Source organism: Lissotriton vulgaris, chromosome 9 (assembly GCF_964263255.1).
Source record: "Lissotriton vulgaris chromosome 9, aLisVul1.2, whole genome shotgun sequence".
Taxonomy (NCBI): domain Eukaryota; kingdom Metazoa; phylum Chordata; class Amphibia; order Caudata; family Salamandridae; genus Lissotriton; species Lissotriton vulgaris.
Window position 1 is genome coordinate 780,599,373 of NC_141697.1, and position 23,931 is coordinate 780,623,303.

The 23,931-nt window shown below is 44.9% G+C and overlaps 1 protein-coding gene across 1 annotated transcript in view; it reads left to right on the forward strand.

Moving 5' to 3' along the window:
* Positions 1-23,931, forward strand: part of LOC147692246 (uncharacterized) — a 793,905-nt gene that overhangs the window by 54,280 nt on the left and 715,694 nt on the right. Inside the window, exon 2 of the mRNA XM_086938501.1 lies at positions 22,275-22,540. Coding sequence (XP_086794627.1) covers positions 22,275-22,540 — 266 coding nt within the window. The remainder of the gene's footprint in view (positions 1-22,274; positions 22,541-23,931) is intronic.

Sequence of the window (23,931 nt, forward strand, 5' to 3'; positions counted from 1 at the left end):
GCTGCCCAAACGTAATACTTTGTAAATATTGAATGAAACTAGCGCCCAGCAAGTTCGCTTATTGCAATACTGTGTTTACTTTCCACCAGTGGTTTCCATATCAGTGTGGCACCTCGAAGCCGAGTACGGAAACTGGATATTCGCAGAAACTAACGTGACTGACGTTGGAAACACTGCCGAGCAACAGAGGCGCACAGCATCCTCATCGGTGAAACGTCTTTGTGTTTGAATGAGTGCTCATCAGTGTGTGAATACTCAGCAGGCAACCACTTGTCCGTTGTGATATAGGTCTCCTACACTGCAAAAAAGCTGCGTGCATTACTCGAATAGTGATATGGAAGCCGTGTTAACAGCTAAGCCTTACCCTGCTTACAGACGTTGCCTCAAAGCGAAATGAAGCAAGCAATTAACAGCGAAGCCATTGTGTCTGGCTGGCCTCGCAATGCTGCCAAATGGCCGGAGGGAAGCCGGATGGGGGCGGGAGAGCCTGGTGGGGTGGGGGTGGAATGCAAGTGAAGCCCTTTGGGAAACTGAAAGTACGGCCGGCCTGCGGCCGGCCATGAATAATTAGGGGAGGAGAAGCCCTTTGATGTGCTGGGCTGGCCGTGAATGCGCGTGCTTGTTTGCTCACGTGATTCACGTGAACTTCAAGAAAACCGCAGGAACGAAGCCCTTGGTTTGACGATGTTTTTGGCTACTTGAATTCTCGATCCCTCAATGCGCTTGCGCGCATTGTAGGTCACGAGACCTAAAAAGGTAGCACCGGAAGGGTAAGGTAATGATGCCCCAGCAGGGACAAGCCCGTAAACTTGTTCAAGTTGCGAGGGCGACCAATTTGTGTCCCTGAGGTGCCCATGTGGGACCTACCTGGCCAGCTGTCCCTGGTGGGTCTGTATCAGTCCATGGCTGTCTCATTTCTTGTCCTCATATTTCCCTCATTCTATTCAGAAAATCGTTTATGCTTTCCTCTGGCTTCATGGTCTCTGCATTTGCCCTCCTACATCTGAGCAGTCAGGGAAATCTCTCACAGGGTGGACCAGATCCGGTGCCTGTGTGTATGAAATGCAGCCCTGTCATGCTGGGTATATGTTAGCCTGATTGCTGGAATGTGAGCTTGGGCGAAACACTGTGTTAGTCTGCTCCCCAATTAGACTGCCTAGAAAACTCTTAATGTATCCTTTCGCTAGATTGATACCTGCAGTGTTTCTCTCTAAGCAGGTAATCAATTTCAGTGCTCCATCCAGCAATGACAGTAACTTTGTCCTCTTTGTCCATCTTGGCCCATGGGATGTATATAATCCGTGCAGCCTCCTTCTGTAGTATTGGGCACACACTCCCGCAAGGTGATTCTACGCGTTTCTCCTCAACAAAGCGTTCCCATCTTGCAAGGTATCATTGCATGTAGGTGAAGTCCTACTTAGGGTTTCCTCCTTCATGTTTGATGCAGTCCTTCGCTACTGCCATGTCCTCTAGCTCAAATGATCCTTCCCTTGGCCAAGGTCACTCATATTGTCCCCTCTTCTCAGTCCAATCGGCTAATGGGTTGCAAAACGGGTACAGAAAGGTCCAATCTGCTAATGGGTTGCAAAACGGGTACAGAAAGGTCTTGCCTTCCCTTTAAGCTATTATCTCCCTCTGGATTAGTCCATTTTTGTTGTGCACCTGTTAAGAGCAGCGCATATCCTTATTGCTGCTTCCCCCGTGTGCACGCATGGGTGCAATTTTGTTTTATGTGTCTCTGAGCCATGCAAATAGGTTTTCATCGATCTCAGAGTCTTCCCTGCGCTGTGCCTGTACCTTGCTTAGCTTTTCTCATGAGGAGAGGGCCTGTCGTATACTCTAGTTCTAACTCCTGGTAACACACCTTCTCTCTGTCAAGCATTCCTCTCGCCATCTGGCCTGACCCTTTTACTCAGAGCTATGCGCTGCTTTAGTTAGCCTGGCTTCACCCTCAAATTCGCTCTCCAGCCTGGCTATCAAACTGCCACAAACTTCCCTGACACCCGTTTGCACTCGTCTGACCCAGTGGGAATGTGTGTTTTACCTGCCTTTGAGGTGTCACGTCGATTGTGGTGTACAGGGAGCCGAGCTTTTGGGGACCTTCCCAGGAACATGGACTATGCTGGTGCTGACCTGATTGACCATTTGTTGGGGGGCTCATTGGCTTCTATTACTATTGGGTTAGAATATCGTAATGTGGGGGAACCTGGTGTGAGGACTTCCATCCCTGCATATGGTGGGGGAGATGCTGACTCCTTGCTCACTATCTGCATCGTGGGGTTATTGAATTGGCGTAACAAAACTTTAAGGGGCCCCCTCCAAGGCATGTGGAGTGGGACCCTCCGAACTTAATCGGGAGCTCTCCGGCCAGAGTACTGTGCTGAGGGGGCCACCTGGAGCTTGAATTTATTTTAATCTGGCTCATAATTTTAACACTGTTTATCTTTTGTCTCTTTTCTGTCCTGTATATTTAGCTTTTATGTATGTTTTAGTGTTCTCAAGTATATGTGTCGTATGTTCCCCCCTTAGGCTAGGGAAATGTGGTGCCTTTGTGTGTAAATGCCAGTCTTGGCGAAACTTAAGTTTTTTGATCTGATTGGGGAACTTAGTCTCCATATGCTTTAGTAGGGAATTCATGGCAATTTTTGTAATTTAGATAACACAATTGAATTCAAATGGCATTTTCTTAATTTTGTTTGTTGAATCGTTGGGGAAATACTAACTATGAGCTCAGTGCTTACAATTTTTACATCAGACTGTTCGAACTAGTGTTTCAATAAAACAAGATAAGACTGCATATGTAGTATTGTAACACAGGGCGAATATGCAATGTAAGAATAGTATCTGCACAATCTCAAATTTTCACACAATACAGTTTTCAAAGGCAATTAATGCAATATCATCACATACAATAATACCTTTCAATAATGGTTGACAGAAAAAATTACGTTGTCGAAAAATTAGTACGTTCATCACATACTATCCTTCTAGCAAGAGTAGACTAGCGTGTAAAATGTACCTAAGTGAACTGGATAGTCTGCCACTTTCCGTCCTAGGTGGTAATCATAGAAACCATTTAGTAATAACAGTAATAACGAGTTAAGCTCAGTTTCCTGGGTCTCAATTTTCCCTGTCCGAATTCCGCCCTTTATCGCTCCGTGTCAAGCTAGATGCAACTCCCACACTCCTTCCAGATACTATATGGGTGTTAAGAAACTGCTCTAGAACTGGGAAACCGCTAAACAAAAAAACTATGAGACTGAGATGTCAACTCCGCCGAATGAGGATAGCTATGTCCCAAAAATTAGCGTCCTGGGAGTTATCAAGGGCTATACACATTATTACACTATATTCACCTTAGATAGCGTCAACTATTGAACAAAGGTGACTTCTGCGGGGACTCCTCAGAGCAGCCATACGACTGATACAGTTAGGAAATATAAAATAGGTGATCTGCCAGACCCCGTCAGTGGCAGGGTGCTCAGGTTATCTTTTTACGCTTCTCCCTAGTTTGCCTTACGCCAAATGCTTTAGACTATATTTTAGTGACCGCTGCTTCAGGACAGACCTCTGCCCCGGGGATTCAGCAGAACTTACAATCAATTGCTCTGTCTACCCACCTTTCTCGTTGGGAAAATGTGAATCAGTCCTGGCAGAGTCACCTTCCTTCAGCTGCAGTCTGGTGCGTGGTCCCTATCCTCCTATCTGGTTCGCTAAAATGTTGCTTGAAGTAGGATTCCAAGAACAGAAGACGATGTATTTGGCATGACAGGAACAATTTGTTTAATTACACAGTTCGGTTGGGAAAAGAGTTACAGGCACTAGGTCTGAGGACTGTCTCAACTTGCATTTGATTGGTGTCCTTATTATTTACAGAATACAATAGATAATAAAAAGTTTCCGGTGTACCATATATGGTGAGGAATGTTAGTTGCTGCCATCTGCCATATTTCGAGTGTGGCGGTCGGACTGCTGCCTCCGTCGGGATGCCGGATCCTGCGGCTGTGGCACAGTGGAAAGGGGCAGGAATATGCTGGTGCTGCCGCTGACATATTTAGAGTTGCATCTCCACCGCCAATATCATGGCGGAGAGCCCGCCATGAAAAGGGTGGTGGAGATGCAACTAAGGGTGCCCTAACAGGGCCCCCGTTTGGACCTCGAGGTGCATGAGGGGAGGCACATGTAGTGCCCCCCTGTAATTGCACCCCCATTTCTGCAAGGTGTGGCATGCACGACATGGTGCATGCTACACCATGCAGAAACGTGCTGCAGGCGCTGTCACAACGGCAGTCTGCTGTTAAAGTTCTCCTTTGAGGATATCTCTAACACCAGAGTTTGGAGAAACCAACTACAGAATCTAAATAGTGGTTCCATTACAGAGCCTAAGCCTGATACAATACAACATCAGGGAAGGGCTCTAATTGGTTTATACATTTAGGGAGTGTATAAAAAGTGTGGTGTTCTTGGGTCTTGTGTTACCTAAATTCAGCCTTGTGTTCCGCTATCCAGTTGGCCATTCCAGCCTCCTTATTAAGGATTTGAGTTCAATAAGTAAATCTGCATTCGGATCTCTCTGTAAGGTACAATAATTCCTACTATCCCCTAAGACTTGCAGGCATGTTGTCTATAAGTCGTTTGTAGATTGTATAACCATAGCTACCCATTTATGTGCTAATTTTATAACTATTTCAGTTCTTTTCAGGAGTTCTTCCAATGGTTGACGCAAATCTCTGGTGAGATTGTGGAATTATCTAGATGTACTTATCACCCAACTCCACTTCTCTGATTATAGCCTGTTCAAAGGAAACTATGAGAGAGGATCAAAATGACTCCTTGCCAATATAGAAACAGTAGCTTGAAGCTAAAATGAAAACTCAAGAGGATTTATATGTTGTAAATAAAGGTCATTTTTATTATCTTACTTGTTTACACTAACTTTGAAATAACATTTACCAGTAAAATGTCATGCAGCTTCAAACATAGCAGAACCATGACCATAATGTAATGTATGAAAGACCATTCACTTTTTAGGTCTCGCCTAGACGAAAGCAAAAGCGAAGCTTTTGCTGTCTATGCGAGACAACTTATGTTGCCACTTTTCTGGGAATATTGTGGACATCAGACTGTTACGAGCTTTTTCTGCTGTAGTCAGGCTGTCACGAGCTTCTCCTTTGGAGATTTGACCTCGTGAGCGCGCCTTGACTGCATCTAATGGGCTGTGCGCTTCCTTTAGTCAGTTTCACTTTGACGCCTGCACTTTCAGAGTGAAATGAAACAATGTGTCTGGTAGTTGTTCATGTGGAGTGCCTTCTGGCCTCGTGAGCGCGCCTTGACTGCGTCTAATGTGTGTGGCTTTTTTTTTCAACGTGGCCCTGGCGCTTGCTTCAGTCAGTTTCACTTTTAAGGTGCAGGCGTCAATGGGTCTGGTACTTGTTTTATTTCCATTTAATGCTCTTTGGAACAACAATTTTATATTACTTGTGTGTATTACCACTGGCCAGAATTTCAAAGACTTATATTCACGCAGGTGAAATAATACTATTGTGATTAGGGCCGATTTTTGGAGTCTGACCGTTCAGAGTGCAGAGTGGAGCTTCAGAGTGGAGCTTCAGAGTGGAGCTTCAGAGTGGAGCTTCAGAGTGGAGCTTCAGAGTGGAGCTTCAGAGTGGAGCTTCAGAGTGGAGCTTCAGAGTGGAGCTTCAGAGTGCAGATTCAGAGTGGAGCTTCAGAGTGGAGCTTCAGAGTGGAGCTTCAGAGTGCAGATTCAGAGTGGAGCTTCAGAGTGCAGAGTGGAGCTTCAGAGTGGAGCTTCAGAGTGGAGCTTCAGAGTGGAGCTTCAGAGTGGAGCTTCAGAGTGGAGCTTCAGAGTGGAGCTTCAGAGTGGAGCTTCAGAGTGGAGCTTCAGAGTGGAGCTTCAGAGTGGAGCTTCAGAGTGGAGCTTCAGAGTGGAGCTTCAGAGTGCAGCTTCAGAGTGGAGCTTCAGAGTGGAGCTTCAGAGTGGAGCTTCAGAGTGGAGCTTCAGAGTGCAGAGTGGAGCTTCAGAGTGGAGCTTCAGAGTGGAGCTTCAGAGTGGAGCTTCAGAGTGGAGCTTCAGAGTGGAGCTTCAGAGTGGAGCTTCAGAGTGGAGCTTCAGAGTGGAGCTTCAGAGTGGAGCTTCAGAGTGGAGCTTCAGAGTGCAGAGTGGAGCTTCAGAGTGGAGCTTCAGAGTGGAGCTTCAGAGTGGAGCTTCAGAGTGGAGCTTCAGAGTGGAGCTTCAGAGTGCAGAGTGGAGCTTCAGAGTGGAGCTTCAGAGTGCAGAGTGGAGCTTCAGAGTGGAGCTTCAGAGTGCAGAGTGGAGCTTCAGAGTGGAGCTTCAGAGTGCAGAGTGGAGCTTCAGAGTGGAGCTTCAGAGTGCAGAGTGGAGCTTCAGAGTGGAGCTTCAGAGTGGAGCTTCAGAGTGGAGCTTCAGAGTGGAGCTTCAGAGTGCAGAGTGGAGCTTCAGAGTGTCAAGAGCAATGCCAATAGCTCTAACTTTAACAAAGGCAAAACCATTGCATTGTAAATGCTTGTTATTTTACCGAATCACATGCTCATGCTGCTGCCTGGTTTGTCTACATGCACACAGGCAGAATCACTCGGTACAAAATGGCTCCTGTTCACTCGTCAGTACGGTCTTGCGCCGCCCCACCTTCCCCCTGCCAAATACATTCATTCCAAATACTGCTTATTTTCATATCAGACTGACTTCTCACATCTGGGATAGCAGGGGCACCTTCCACAGTGATTAGTGCTTCACAAAAAATAATTCTCGGCTAGCGCTCAGAAGCCTTGAAGCTTTGATTGAATGACACTGCAGTTTGATGCCCCGCTCGTTTTTTGATGCTATGCGTTCCAGACACTGATTTTATTAAGACTCACTTGGAGCTCTAAACTGTCACTTGATCTTTCTTTGGGTCATTTCGTTTGCCCGGAAGGACTAACATATCTGTGAAACCCTCTTCTTTTCTAGTTTGAGCATCGTCTTCGTTTAGCAGGATAACATTATACATTTGAAAATACAAATATCCGGGAAGAACAGAGAGCAAATCTCCGCGATGTTGGGCATTCTCCTATCATAAAGGAAGCGTGTTGGTGGGACCTGTGGCATCTAACGCATCATTTAACCCTATATGCGTGGGCACCTACCACAATAATGTATAGGATGAGTTTGTTCCGTTCCCGTTTTTAATTTGATGTAAAACTCAAATCACTGCACACTCTCTACTACACACTCTCTACTACACACTCTCTACTACAGTCACTACTCTCTACTACACATTCTGCTACACACTCTCTACTACAGTCACTACTCTCTGCTACGCACTCTACTCTCTACTACACTCTACTACACACTCTCTACTACACACTCTACTACACACTCTCTACTACAGTCACTACTCTCTGCTACGCGCTCTACTCTCTACTACACACTCTACTACACACTCTACTACACACTCTCTACTACAGTCGCTACTCTCTACTACACACTGTACTACACACTCTACTACAGTCACTACTCTCTACTACACACTACTACACACTCTCTACTACAGTCACTACTCTCTACTACACACTCACTACACACTCACTACTACAGCCACTACTCTCTTTGACACACTCTATACTAGACACTCTCTACTACACACTATCTACTACAGTCACTACTCTCTACTACACACTGTACTACACACTCTACTACAGTCACTACTCTCTACTACACACTACTACACACTCTCTACTACAATCACTACTCTCTACTACACACTCTACTACACACTCACTACACACTCACTACTACAGCCACTACTCTCTTCGACACACTCTATACTAGACACTCTCTACTACACACTATCTACTACAGTCACTACTTACTACACACTCTACTACACACTCTACTACACACTCTACTACACACTCTACTACACACTCTACTACACACTCTACTACACTCTACTACACACTCTACATTACACACTCTACATTACACACTCTACATTACACACTCTACATTACACACTCTACATTACACACTCTCTACTACACACTCTCTACTACACACTCTACACTACACACTCTACTACACTCTACTACACTCTACTACACACTCTGCTACACACACGCTCTACTACACACTCTACTACACACCCTCTACTACACACCCTCTACTACACACCCTCTACTACTCTCTACTACTCTACTACACATTCTCTACTACTCTACTACACACTCACTACTTTCTACTACACTCTACTACAGACTCTCCACTCTCTACTCCACACTCTCTACTCCACACTCTCTTCTTCAATCTCTCTACCTCAATCTCTCTAATTCAATCTCTCTAATTCAATCTCTCTAATTCAATCTCTCTAATTCAATCTCTCTACCTCAATCTCTCTACCTCAATCTCTCTACTTCAATCTCTCTACTTCAATCTCTCTACTTCAATCTCTCTACTTCACATTCTGTATTACACACTCTCTACTACACACTCACTACTCTCTACTACACACTCTCTACTACACACTCTACTACACTCCCTACTACACATTCTCCTACACACTCTACTACCCACTCTACTACACACTCACCACTCTACTACACACTCACCACTTTACTACACACTCACCACTTTACTACACACTCACTAGTCTCTACTACACACTCTACTACACACTCTCTACTACACACTCTCTACTACACACACTCTACTACACACTCTCTACTACACACTCTCTACTACACACTCTCTACTACACACTCTCTACTACACACTCTCTACTACACACTCTCTACTACACACTCTCTACTACACACTCTACTACACACTCTACTACACACTCTACTACACACTCACTACTCTCTACTACACACTCACTACTCTCTACTACACACTCACTACTCTCTACTACACACTCTACTACTCACTTACTACTCTACTCACTCTCTACTACTCACTACTACTCTCTACTACTCTCTCTACTACTCACTCTCTACTACTCACTCTCTACTACTCACTCTCTACTGCTCATGACAATGCCATTTATTTATCTGTTTCCAAAACCAACACATAAATAAAACATTTGTCATTTACAATGCCAAAAGCGCTAACTTTTGCAAAGGCGAGACCGTTGCATTGTAAATGCTTGTTTCTAATAGCAAAGATTCGTTTTAGGTGTTAATGCAAGTAAAAAAGAAAATCCATAAGTAGGAGGCCCATTTTGTCAGATAATTGGTAAGGAGTATTCATTAAACACATCCCAACTGGATTTTTCTCTTTTAAACCTGAAATATCAGTCTGATTTCTCTCGACGTCTTCCCAGAAAAGATACATTTTTGGGCATTTATATAACATGTCAAGTAAAGGCTCCCTTTCCTTTGATCTAAATGGAGAGGTGAAGATGTGGATTCTCTCCAGCTTTATTAAGAGTACCTGATCTCAAATTTATTGACAGTCCTTTAATTTATGCACCAAGAAAGAATAGGACCTATTGATTATTTTTAATATGGGAAGACCTAGTCTTACCTTTCCTAATTCGAGGACAATGATGTTTAAGTATATTTGGCGTTATACTTGTTAATTTATATTTGACAGGGTGCTTTCAAGGTTTACACACAAAAACAGAGAGAGGCATTGTTATAAAGACACAAATTTGTAGGGTTTAAATCCCACAGATGATGGAGAACAGCTGTGACAGAAATGGTCTGTCTTTCACTAGAAGGTTTTGTAGAGCCTTTTATTCATTATTAAATACACAACAGCCAATGCGTTTCACAATTGCGGGTTTCTTCAGGGCAAATAAATATTTCACACAGACCAGAAAGGGAATTCCAAATGATGTAAGCCCAATTCGGTCTGCACTTTCTTAAGTGTTTTAACTCAATTGTGGAGTCTGAAAGGCTTTTTTTCCCCCAATGTGCAGTGGTCCTAATCACTGTCCCATTTAGGTACCAGGGTGTGTGGGGTGTTGCACGCTCAATCGCCTGCCTGAAGGTCTTTTATTTCAATGTGCAGTGGTCCATAATCACTTTCACATTCAGGGACCAGGGTGTGTGGGGTGTTGCTCGCTCAATCGCCGGCCTATTCAAATGGCCATCGGGCAGACTCCTGTCACTTCGAATGCTTTCAAGGTTTAACAAAGTGATAGTGCTCATAATGGGACTTGGATTCACTCCCCCAATCGGAAAACCAAATGAGGATATTCATTTTCAGAGATCCTCTATTGTCCGTATTAGGCCTCCATTCACGTTGGCCAATTCAGTCATTAACCTAGCATTTTGTTTATAACCACATTTTATCAAATATTATCATCCACAAGGGAACCAGCAACCTGTTTTTTTTATTTAATCTGATTACCAGAAGGAGTGCCGTCTTTATTTAGACTTAGTTTAGCTAGGACAATAGATATGTTTCGTTAAGCCATATGAATTTATTCAATAATTCACCAGAGACTTTAAAGAATTTGGTAGGTGGATGTTGAAGTATCATTGTAACCATCTTCTCATGTGTTCTCTCCTAATCTGTGGACTCGGTATCATCCATATTGTTGGTTAGGTAGTCTAGATAGCCTGTTTTTGTTGTCTTTACCGCAAATAAATTGTTCATCAAAGCTGAAGTTTTACAGTTTCGACAAAATGCAAGACTCCCCTAGCCTACTGCCATGCCAATATCCTGAAAGTGGTAAAATCAAGTTTTTATTTTTAGTGCTAATTGTGAAATGTCTACCCCGAAGACCAGTTTTAAACTATTCTACCACCCACGTACAAGTTGGTGCCACTCTCTCTGTGGTGGAGTTCCTTTGTGCAGTTAAGGCAATTGATGCAAACACAACAACACTATCCGTTTTCCTCTTCACTCGAGAGTTGTGTGTCCATATTACACTTCCTGAAATAATATGAACTTAGTCAAAAAATATATCTTTTCCTTTTGAAAAGTCATTTTTAGGTCGAAGGCCTAAAAGGCTGCGCTTGCGCAGTCTTAGGCCGGAGATTTAATGAGTATGAGTAGCGGCGAATGTCCTGCCCCCGTGCCCCCTCTCTCCTTCATTGGCTGGCTTCCTAAACGGAGGCCAGCCATTGGAGGAGAGATGCGTCACTCCAAACAAGCTCCGTCCTTTTCGGATTTGGGGGCGTCATTTTTGCTGTTCTTTAGACAGTGACGTTGTCCGTCACTCAGGACAGCAAAACACGCCCCCAAATCCGAAAATGGCCGCTCGTTTCTCCAAGGCATTTTCTCCTTGCCTCGGAGAAACGTGGTGGTGTTTTTGGAGCTGCTCGCCTCCCTAGAAGCTGCTCGGCTTCGCTCCTCTCCTCCCTTCCCTCTGCCCTCCTGTCGCGCTCTCGCCTCCCTCCCCCCCACCCCCGCCACCCCCGCAGCTCTCCTCCGTCGTGCCAAAAATCACATCGGACCGCATTTGGTCCACTTCTTCACTCCTCCCTAGGAGCTGCTCGGCTCCGCTCGCCTCCTCCCTTACGGCGGATGGGGCTTCCGCCCAGCGCCTCGGAGCCGAGCTGCTGTCTTTACCGCCCACACGCAACACAAGGAGAAGCAAATTGCTCCTGCCGCTTCCTTGCACACACGCTGTGCTGATTCAGAGGCTATCGGCTCTTGCCGCTTTTCCACCCACAAGCGGTGCAGAGGACCCGGCACTCCCCCCGCCCACACACTGCCAAGGCTGTATCTCTAGCAGCCAGTCTGGGGACCCGTGCTGGTGCCCTCTCGTGTGCCAGCTGCATTCAGAGTGACCCGTGTTCCAGTCAGAGGCACCCGCTGTACCCTCTTCATTCATTGTGAATGAACCTCCCATGCCAGGCCCCCCAGCCCCTTCCCAAACTCCTCTACCCCTCTCCGTAGTGCACCCCGCCTTGCCACCTCCGTCCCACAGTCTCCCCAACTGGGCACGTCTGTTCTCTCAGATCACAGTCTCCCTCTTCGTCGTGTGCCCTCCCCCACCCCTCAGTCAGATTCATGGCGCGCGCACAAAGCCCTGTGTTGGGCCGGTGGGGGAGGGGGGCACCTGCTTGGCTGCTCCCAGAAGCGCCGCAGTGTGAACTCCAAGTGCCGCTCCCGCACCCCGCTCTGGGCTCCCACGTGAAAGAAACGGCCCGCCAGGCCCCCGGTTAGAGATGGGTCAGTGCCTGCCTCCCTCGGGTCTTCCCAGCCTCCCCAGCGTGCAGATGCCAGATAGGATCTCAGTCCCCTGCAGTTTCCTCGGTTGACGACGAAAACAAGAGCCGCTTCCTCTGCTCTGGCGCGGGCAGTCAGATAAGTTTTCTTTAAATTTATTTTTTAACCCCCGCTCGAGTCTCCCCCCACCCCCCCCCCCGCGAGTATTGTGTGGGTGAAATTAAGCCCTTGATTGAAAAAAAATGTTCTTGGGTCTGCTTTTGCTTACGCACATTAAACGCAGATATAAATATGTTTTAACCTTCCTATTGGTTTCTGAAAGAGAGATCGCCTAATGTACAGTTTAGATGTATTGGATTGTTTTGAATGGTTATCTGTAGTCTTCAGATCTCAAATGTATTCAGCGTTGTTTTTGCCTCTTTGCTGAATTGTTTACAGTGAGACCAGCATCTGATTAGTGTGCTAATCAAACCACAGTCTCTATTACTAGAGTACTTTTAGGTTACAAGGTGATGGACCGGATCGACTCCTCTTTCCTTCCCTATGATACCTGCACTTTTTAATTTGTTATACCTTCAGTTTAATACATGCTCCAATATATGATCTATATGAAAGAAAAAGGTGATGAAATGAAAGGAATCCCATGCATTGCACTTGATACATTTTTAGAAGTTTAGAAGTTATTTTGAAACCTATTCATGTGCTATTGGCAATGTAAATGACAATGTCATTTATTTGTTTTGTAGGTGGCTCTATGTGTGGGTGGCTCTGTCTGTGTGAGGGTGGCTCTGTGTAGGGTATAGCTATTGGCATTGTAAATGACAATGCCATTTATTTAACGATTAAGCTATTGGCAATGTAAATGACAATGCCATTTATTGATGATTTAAAAAAAAAAAAAAGAAATGTCATAAGCAGTGCCAAAAGCTCTACCTTTAATGATGCCGAGACCATTGCATTGTAAATGCTTGTTTATCTATCAGTGTAGAAAATGCTTTCCTTAAAATATTGTGTATCAGTGTTGCAGCAAACGCAGCAATGTTTTCTTGAAATTCAGCAACCCCTTGTATGTTTCTAAACAAACTGTCCATGAGTCTCATTGTTCAGAGCGAGAACGTGCCTTTTGGGACTAGTCTGCCCAGGTTAAGAGTTAGGTTTATGAAACTAGTCTAATACACAAATCGCCTCAATGATTGCTTTTAAACTTGAATTGCATGGACTGTGTTAATACATAGGCCAGTGCTGCTTGTTTATCATGACTGAGTGCTGCACTATTTTTGTTCCTACACTGGGAACATTGGTCTCATTTGTGTCGTCTTTATATAGCCTCGTACCTCTAAAACTCTACAGCCCGTACCAGATGAACTACAATATCCTGTAACAAGTGTTCCCCAATTTTCAGCTAAGATTCCTGCTGAGGAGGCATTTTTCTGTGTATAATCAAATATACACTTTTGGAATTTTAAACTGTAAACTAGTTTTTATATGCCCCTTCATACCAGTTTCTCATTTGTAATTGCTATAAATAATTATGTGTTTTCTACTCCTCTTGGAAGGATGGAATGCGGAGTTGACATAGGAGAGATCTGAACTCCTTAATTGCAGATCACACACACAGCCGTGCTGTTTGGTGATAGCACAAAACATTGGTCATGGTATAACAGTAGCTGTTAAGCAAGGGAAATCTCGGGATCCCTTAAAACTCCCTCACTATCTCAGCATTTATAACTGCACCTTGTATTCATATTCTCTGCATACTCGATGGAAATGTATGCGAGTATGTCTGAGATATTAATGTGATAAGAAATATAAAATAGTCAATCTTTTGTGTAAGCAAATCTTGCAGTGATGCAAGACTGGGTTGATGTTTCAATGGCAAATAGGATTGTTGTGATCCACTATCAAAGGGGTCCTCAACCTTTTCTGTAGTGAGAGCTACTTCTGATCAGTGAAAATCATCTTGAGCTACAGAAGGCCAAGCCACTAGCGCAGTGTTACCAGATACCCCCACACCCAGCCTAATTGACTTTAAACCAAATTTTCGTAGAGCCAGATACTATTGTTTGGACAGAATAAGAGGGCTGCCATGTGTGTCAGTAAGAGAGTGGTCTTTGGAGATGTATGAACATGTGTGCGTATGAATGAGATATGTGTATGGGTGAATGGCCTTATCTTTAACTGTATGTGTCACCTTTACATGTATAACACAAACATACAACTATTTCTTTTTAAAGTTGGGATCATTTTAAAGCGCAGAAAAAGGTTCTGCAAAAATGTTCATTTTTCTCCACTCTAAATTTCTCCCACTTATCACTTAAAGAAGCATTTGCAATGCAATAGGTTTCGCATTAATAAAGGTTTTAGCTATTGGCGTTGCACATTATAATGCAACGCCAATACCTCAAGCTTTCAGTAATGCAAGACCTATTGCATTGCAAATGCTTGTTATTACTTGCAGTTCATAAAGCGAGCAGTGAACAGGCATCAAAGACTGCAAGTAAACTGCAGGCCATGGGTTGAAAACCGTATTTATTTTCCTCAATCTGTTATGATAAGGCTACTAAAAAGGTATCTTTGGGTAGTAATAAGAGCTAACGCCAAGCACTATGCTACGTTTTAAATCCCGACTTTGTTTTCCCTTGCCATACAATCTTAGCTCCTAATCCCAAACATTGAAGCTTATGTGTGACTTATAACCCTGGAAACCCTTATCGTCTTATGTAACACCCTGTACATTGATTTACATTACACAGTTGCATGATTTATTGTCAATGTATAATGTATACGTGTGATGTAAAGTGCTCTGACACCTTACAGTGGGATGGTTAGCGCTATAAAAATATTAAATACAACAAATTAGCGAGTGCCATTTACATTGTTATTCGTGTAAATACTCACACATACGGATGCATGTGACACTTTTACAGCGCATGCATAGCTCTTTCACAGGGGGTTGCACAAAGTCAAAAAACTGACTCCAAATGCCTTAAGTTTCTCTTAAGTACTCGAGAGGTGATAGCAAGCTGGGTGGCTTTGTTTCACAGGGTGCATTGGCATCTATGTTTGAGGCTGCAGATAGCTCCCAGACAGGACTGTACTCCAACAAAAAGAGGGCTGAAGGCCCTTTATATTGCCCTTTGTTTTGGGCCCAAAACGGAAGAGGTCGTAAAAAGCCACCTTATTGCCAGGCAGAGAACGGACGGAGGCAGCTGAATTGTGTCCATGTGTTGACAATTTACACCAAGGCCATGTCAGCAAATTTCACTGGGGCCCAATTGATCCCCGATCTGGCTGACTAATCTCTGCTGGACCGGGGATCTGGTGGGTTTCGCCTTTATTCCAGCTCTGATGAACCTCCATAGTTGTTTAGAGAACCCTCTTCCCACCTAAACATTCCCTCTGCAACTGAAGAGACCCCTCACACAAGCCCATTCTACCCAGTTCTACCCTATGTACATGGCCTTTGGCGTCCATTACATTTATTAGGTCTCCCGTCAGCGAAAGACCTATTGTTTTGAGTTCCCTGGGAATCTGAGACAGGAGATGGGCACAAGCGCCGATTTCTCCTCGTGGGCGCGCACGACGCCGTGCACATCCCCTGCCTCAGATTCACAGCCTCACTCACGCATGCGCACACAGACACACACTGCATATATATACACACACACACACGCGCACACACACATGCACGCAGCCACCCCCCACTCACCTGGCTCTTTTGTCGTGAATCCCCGTATCTCCGCTGCATCGCCTGGTCTGGGTTGCATAATACAAACGGCACCCAACAGCCATGCACCGAAACCGAGTGGAAGCGGACGCCGCGTCTCCAGCGCACCCCTTGCCTGTAGCAGCCACCTCTGCTTACCCGTAAACGCTCCAGCCGCCTCCCCGCCTCCGGGACCCGGATGTATTACATTCTGCTCCTTGTCTCAGTGGCAGACATGGCGGACGCAGTGGAAGCACATCCCGGGGACGCAGACAAGCTCAGCAAGAAGTAAGCGGCAGAGAAGCAGGCTTTAAAAAGTATGCTGCTTTGTGTAAATTTATTTTAAGGTGCTAACGGTCTTGCAGCCATCGTGGAAACCTTTGCTAGCTGCAAAGTTCGTTAAACATGTTTATATCTGTGTTTACTTCTGTTTGTTAATCTCTGCTCCTAAACGCTATGCGGCGGTAGCTGGTTGTTTGTTTTCATCAGTTGAAACCCTTTAGAAGTCGATAATCGGTGTGATCGATTACATGGTATCATTTCCAGGTACACTGTATGCGTGCCACGATAGTTAAAAGAACAGAGGATGTAAATCTGTTTTTTCCCGAGGGCAGACAAAAGGCAGAGTAGTCCTGTTTTTTTTTTTACTTCAGTTTAGCGTGGCTGTTGGTGCTACCGCAAAAGTAAGTTGCCTTTGCAGGAGCGTTTCCATTTCAGAAGCGGCAATGCGTTTATAGCATTACTGCCCAGTTATAATGCCACAACAGGAGAATGGTCTTCCCATTTGTACCGCAGCTGTCTGTCTGTGTCCGTATTGGGACAGGATGTGACGTAACGACCACATCTGCTGACTGTGGAACTGGGTTCAAGTATCGCCGTTGGCTCAACTTCCTGTGATTAGGAGCAAATCACTGATTCGCCACGTGCATAAAAAAAGAATTTGCTTGATGCAACTGGTGCTCATGTAAAATACTCCAATACCTTTTGCTCAACTTCGCGCAATGTAAACCCGCAAAAAATGGCCATGTTCATGCCACTGTGCAGTTATCGCAGTGGAAGATGTATGGCAGCATCCACACTGGCCGCAGCAAGATCAATAGTCACCAGATTCAAGCAGGAATAATGCTCAGCCCTACGAGCCTTCTCTTACATTAGTTCACGTCATGTCTTTAGGCTATAGACAGTATAACTTGTAACAGATCTGTAAGCCCCAATGTCACTGCAGGAGCCCTCTCCATAGCAAGAAAACAAATAAGCTGGAACTGTAAAGAAGGATTTGAGTCTGGTGCAGACATGGCATGGCATATCACAAATTCCACAGCACATCTTACCAGAGATGTCTTTTTCGATCGGGTGGTTTTGAAGACTCGCTAGAACATTTACTTGAAGAATACAATAGAGGGGGACCTGCACCAGTGCAAGAGAGCAAGCATGTATATAGAGCACATGACATCCCTTAATATGGCAGGTACGGCCAGTAAATTAAAAGACAACAGACTTTCTGTCTTGTTAAACATTTTGGCACGTTTTTATTTTAAAATTACAAACAGGACCCCAGCTCTCCCCTCCTCTCTCTCCCTTCCCCTCCTCCCTCTCTCCCTTCCCCTCCTCCCTCTCTCCCCTCCCCTCTTCCCTCTCTCCTTACTCTCCCCTCTCTCCTCACTATCCCCTCCCCTCTCTATCTTCACTCCCGCCCCTCCCCTCCTCTCTCCACTCCCTCTATACTCACTCTCCCCTCTCTCCTCGCTCTTCCCTCTCTCCCCTCCATCTCCCCTCTCCTCCATCTCCCCTCTTTTCACTCTCCCCTCTTTTCACTCTCCCCTCTTTTCACTCTCCCCTCTTTTCACTCTCCCCTCTTTTCACTCTCCCCTCTTTTCACTCTCCCCTCTTTTCACTCTCCCCTCTTTTCACTCTCCCCTCTCCTCACTCTCCCCTCTCCTCACTCTGCCCTCTCCTCACTCTGCCCTCTCCTCACTCTGCCCTCTCCTCACTCTGCCCTCTCCTCACTCTGCCCTCTCCTCACTCTGCCCTCTCCTCACTCTGCCCTCTCCTCACTCTGCCCTCTCCTCACTCTCCCCTCTCCTCACTCTCCCCTCTCCTCACTCTCCCCTCTCCTCACTCTCCCCTCTCCTCACTCTCCCCTCTCCTCACTCTCCCCTCTCCTCACTCTCCCCTCTCCTCACTCTCAACTCTCCTCACTCTCAACTCTCCTCACTCTCAACTCTCCTCCCTTTCCCCTCTCTACCTCTATCCTCACTCCCCCCACTCTCTCCTCTCTCAACACTCTATCCTCTCATCACTCTCCCCTCACCAATCTCCCCTTTCACCACTCTCCTCTCTCCTCACTCTTCTCCTTTCTACCTCCCCCCTCTCTCCTCACTCTCCCCTCTCCTCTACCCTCCCTCTCTCCCCGCCCGCTCTCCCCTCCCCTCTTCTCTCTCACCTTACTCTCCCCTCTCTCCTCACTTTCCTCTCCCCTCACTCCCCCTCTCCCCACCCCTATCCACTCCCTCTATCCTCACTCTCCCCTCTCTCCTCAGTCTTCCCTCTCCCCTCTTTTCACTCTCCCCTCTCCTCACTCTCCCCTCTCCTCACTCTCCAAACCCTCTCTCCCCTCCCTCTCTTCCCCTCACTCCCCTCCATCTTCCCTCTCCCCACTCTATCTATCTATCTATCTATCTATCGCCCTCACTCTATCTATCTTTCTATTGCCCTCACTCTATCTATCTATCTATCTATAGTCCTCACTCTATCTATCTATCTATCTATCTATCTATCTATCTATCTATCTATCTATCTATCTATCTATCTATCTATCTATCTATCTATCTATCTATCTATCTATCTATCTATCTATCTATCTATCTATCTATCTATCTATCTATCTATCTATCTATCTCTCATCACCATCACTCTGTCTATCGACCTCACTCTATCTATCGACCTCACTCTATCTATCGCATCACCACAGCATCACTCAGGGGCACCACAACATCACTCAGGGGCACCACAACATCACTCAGGGGCACCACAACATCACTCAGGGGCACCACAACATCACTCAGGGGCACCACAACATCACTCAGGGGCACCACAACATCACTCAGGGGCACCACAACATCACTCAGGGGGACCACAACATCACTATGCACCACTACAGCATCACTGAACGCCACAGCAACACTCGTCGCCACCACAACATCCCCCAGAGTCATCACAGCATCAATCTGTGCAACCATTTAACAACAACTGGTTCAAATATGTTCTCTCAATGTTTCAAGCTTTATAACAAATGTCACAAAAAGATGTTAATATTTCACTTCTGTTCTTGGATTTTCGTCACAATAAAATACACTGAACATAATCTTCATAAGTTATTTACAAAAGTTTAAGCTATTGCCATTATAAATTACAATAACTTTTATTTAAGTATTAATTAATAAAAAAATTAAAAGCCATTGTTATTTGTAATATCAATACATGTAATTCACGTAAATACAACACATATTGCATTACAAATGCTATAGGTGTCACATTTGTAAAAATTATAACTATTGGCATTGTAAATGACAAAGCTATTAATTTAGCTACTTTTAAAACCAACACATGAATAAAAAATGTGTCATTTTCAATACCAATAGCTCAAACTTTCCTAATGCGAGACCTATTGCCTTGCAAATGCTTGTTTTATTTATTTTGAAAGTTTTATTTAGCGCTAGTTCGACCTGTGGTGTTCTTTCCTGTGAAGTTCAATGGTGTCCTTGTCTATGGAGTGTGTTTGGTGTTCTGGTCTGTGAATTACTAGGACGTGCTAGGTTTACGTTCCAATGATCGTTGAAATGTACTTTCCCATCCACGTAGTGTGTTTGTGTTTTTTGGGAGGGTGTTGATAAGCTGTCCGGTCTGCATACAGCTGTGGCGTGTTCAGTCAAGCTGTAAAGCCCGCCGCAGAGATGACACCCAGAGGTTTGTTTGTTGCTTCTCATCCTATGCGTGTTCCCTTGTCTAGCTGCTAGTTTTCGGCGTGGGCTGCTCAGTGCTAAATAGAGCCTGGCAGATGAGAGGTGTGCCTCGGAGTGCACGAAGAAAGCAGCAGCTAGCAAGTCCAGCCCCCACCACACAGTCGCCGTTGACGTGCAGGTCATTGTTGCAATGCAAATTATCCCTAGTCATTCAGTCAGTGCTGACAGGAAGAGGAGATCCACAGAGGTTTCCCACCATGCCATAACAACCGGGCTAGGCGGCACGGCGAGCCCGTGCCAGAGACACCCCCCGAAAAGGGAGAGCAGCTCCCGACACAAGAGCACACACAAACCTACCTCAGCGTGCAGTCACCATTGCCTCCTGAACAGGGAAAGAAGACAAAGTTTAAAGGAACAGTTGCATGGGGAAAGGCTGTAAGTGGTACATGTACACGCATAGTGGTGCTTCCTAAACAAGCAATGGTGAGTAGTTTACTAACAGTGACAGATCCCATGTGCAGGCCAGCCCCCCCCCCCCATCTGCCTCATACGCGGGCAGGGGGTCAACATGCATGAAGAATAGCCTTGTGCACAGAGCATGACTGTCCCCATGTATTTGCCGCCTTGCTCGGACACGTAGAGTCCCCAGTGTGCATAGTGCGCTGTCTCCAGTGTGTGAGGAAGCAGAGGCATCATGCCCCAACCCCCTGCGAACTACAGTACCACAGGCGCAGAGACGGTTGCAGCAGCACCTCCCCGGCCCCTTCCGTTGAAATGAAACCAGTGGTGCGCGCGCACCACAGAGGAGCGGGCCGAGGGAGCCTGTTGTCTGTGCTGCGCTGATGCGCGTAACAGGCACTGGTGGGACTGGGCAGAGCAAAGGCGGGACATGCGCCCGCCTTTGCCCAATTGCGTGATGTTGTTTTCAAAAAAACGCACGCTAAAGCCAATGGCAGCCGGCGAAAGCAAAACCACACGCACAAGCGTGTGGTCCGCTTTCAGACCCCATACAAGAGGTCTTGTGCTACGCGAGCAATGCTGCGCACTGCAACACTAGGCGCACAACCTAAAAATGGCTGTATTTTTCAGTTATAAATCTGGCATTGTTTGCTAGCCACCGGGATCAAGATTCCTACTTTGTGTTAATGTGACACTTTGAAATGGGAGTAAATTAAACTGAAGAGTTACTTTCATGATTATATGGATTCCATAAAACTCATTTAGATGTTGTCCCATTTCTCTTTTGCTTTTACAAACAGCAGGCATCTTGCACCCATTACCCTGTAGACACAGTGCCATATTTACAACAGAAAAATACAGCCATTTGTTTAAATGGGAGGAATTTATAGCGAAAGTAACATGCTTCATAAAATATTAAGATTTAACTGTAAGTTAAATTAATTAACTCAAGGCTTGGAGCTATTTTTCATGTGTCTATGAGCTTCTGTTAGCTGCAGTCAACTGGTTGGAGACACCTGGACTCCCCATATATGTGCCATTGCTATGATCAGCATCATTTTGGAGGTAATTGCAATCATGTATTATCTTATGCCATAGTACAGTTCTGAAACTCATTAGTTGCATTTTACAGATTTCCGATATGGGTATAGGTACGTTAGTAACTGTCATAGTGTATTGCATAGCCTATAGGCTTTGTTCTGGAGGAATGCTGAGTTCCAGGCTATAGACCAGAGGAGTGAAAGTGAAATGGTTATATCAGGGTGTGGCTAAGAAGGGCATCACAGAGAACTAGTGCTTGAAGAGCGCAACATTAACTGTGAGTTACATCATATTGGATGCATGCAGAGTTAGGTTGATAGTGAATATATGATTATACAACGCTAACGTTTTCCAAGCATGGCATTACCACGCGACTTTTACTTCGCATGTGTCTTTACCACGCAGCATTTGAGCACGCATATACACCGCCATATTTACGTTACGATACTTCTACCGTAACCAGCGTCAAAACACGTCTTTCAAAATAGAGATAGGACTTCTATGTTGACGTACACGCCACGTCGTTGTTGAGGCTCTTTCCTTTCTCTCCTTTGGCACTGAATAGCATTTTTTTTTTAAGTTTTCTTCTTTTTTTTTTATTCCGCTTTTTTTTGGGGGGGGGAGACCCCCCCAGCCCCCCTTGCCTCTTTTTTATTGTCCCTTTTTCCTAATGATATACACGCAGGACGAAGGAACGAAGACTGGAAGGAATGAAGCTTGCGTTGTGTGGTAAAGACGTTCGTGGAATTCACCCGCGGTGAAAAGACGTTTGCGTGGTAAGTGACCCGTTGTAAACGCAACGCGTGGTAATGCATTCGTAGTAAATGATGTTTCCCGTTGATAGTCATATAGGTAATGTTTTAAGAATTAATGGTGGTACAGTTAATCAAAGGTTGAGGAGGTTAAGATGTGGCAGCGATGGTGCATGTTTAAGTTGGCATTTGTCTTTTTATCCTTGTAACAGGCCAGGGCATACTAGCTACAAAAGACATCACTAACAACCAGCAGCAGAGTGTGGTAACGGAAGTTTGCAATGGCACAGACCCTGGGACTGCCACATCTGCATATACCAGCTATCTCAACCATGGAGCCACACTTTCTCTTGGGATTGCGTCAGATGATGGTTCCTTTCCATACTCAGTGGAGTTTGAGAAGCACTGGAAAGCAGCACAGGAGAACCCGTTTGATTTCACAGCATGGACCAACTTGTTGGAGTATGTTGAAAAGGAGGTAGGTTGTTACCTTAGACATGTATTTACTTCTTTTTTATTTCATGTCTCCACATATGTTGTGTTAAAAGTAATGGGTAAACAAATAACATTTTTTGGAAGTTAACTATTTACTCACTATCCGGTAAAAGAATATCAGATAAGATCTTTTTAGATTTCTTTTTTTTCCCAGTACTTCACTGATCATTTTTAGCTTATGTATGAAAAAAATGTAAACACGTGCTGAGCGTATTTACTTGTAGCAAGCATGTCCGTCTTCTTTGCCCTGCACTAGGTATCATTCCACTTTATGATGCAGGTGAAGGTAATCTGCATAGTCTGAAAGCGCTTCTAGCCAATCCCGTTCCTAAAGCACTGCTTTGATAGGGAATTTCAATCATGTGAGCTGTCCGAAAATACTTCTTTGCTCCCTTCACTCCTGAAGTGGTTCGAAGGGATGTGGATTTCATAGTTCCTCCATGTACCAGGCAGATACGGATATTATGACTTGCTTAACCTACTACAGTCTCCTGATTTGAAAGTTCTCCCAAGACCAGGATTGCTCTCACAGATCGCAGTAGGGTTTTTCATTGTATCCCAGTATTTTAGAATACAGCTTTCCCTAAAGTTCTAGAATATGGGCTAAGAAACCACTCTCCAAAGGTCCTAAAGACTGCCATATCTGTGTTTTTAAAGGGGAATGTTTCAAATAGGAGACTTTACAAGGAATGTCACCATATTGTCTCGACTTCCTGCTGCCCAAAATTTGATCTTAAGCATTCACTGCAAATAACCATGAGAAATCTCCTGGTAAGATTTTGATTTGCTGATAGGGTCACCAGTCTTTTATTCTATGAAAGACGACAAAATACTGATTCATTATGTCGGGTAATAGCACGACCGGTAATTTGTTGTTGTTCTAATATGCAAAACTGCAGAACCCTTTTAAAAACAAGGGCTCAAACAAGATTTTCTTTTTTTTTTTTTACGTGATGGACCCATGCAAACCAGGGGAACTTCTATTTTTGTACTCCCCTTTGTCACATTGTCACACATAAACATTGTCTAAGTTAGTGATGCTTAAATGGTGCTTCCAGGTTCAATATATTTTTGCTTCAAGTGCAATTCATTGGAATGAGGGGCTGTGCTGTAGCTATTGTGTTCCGAAAATAAACTGTTGCACAGTTATTACAAAATAATACTATTCCTTATTGCTTTCAGTAGTTGATGAAAAGTATTTAGAAGCTCACTGAGCCTCCTATTAGAGCAATGGCACATTCTCTAGGATATGGGTACTCGCCAAGAAAAATGACTGTTCTGAATAAAGATTTTTATATGCCACAGCAGAAAAACCTCTCTGTAAAGTTTGTCATGTAGTCTGTTATTCAATGCTGTTAGTTTGTCTGTGGAAGC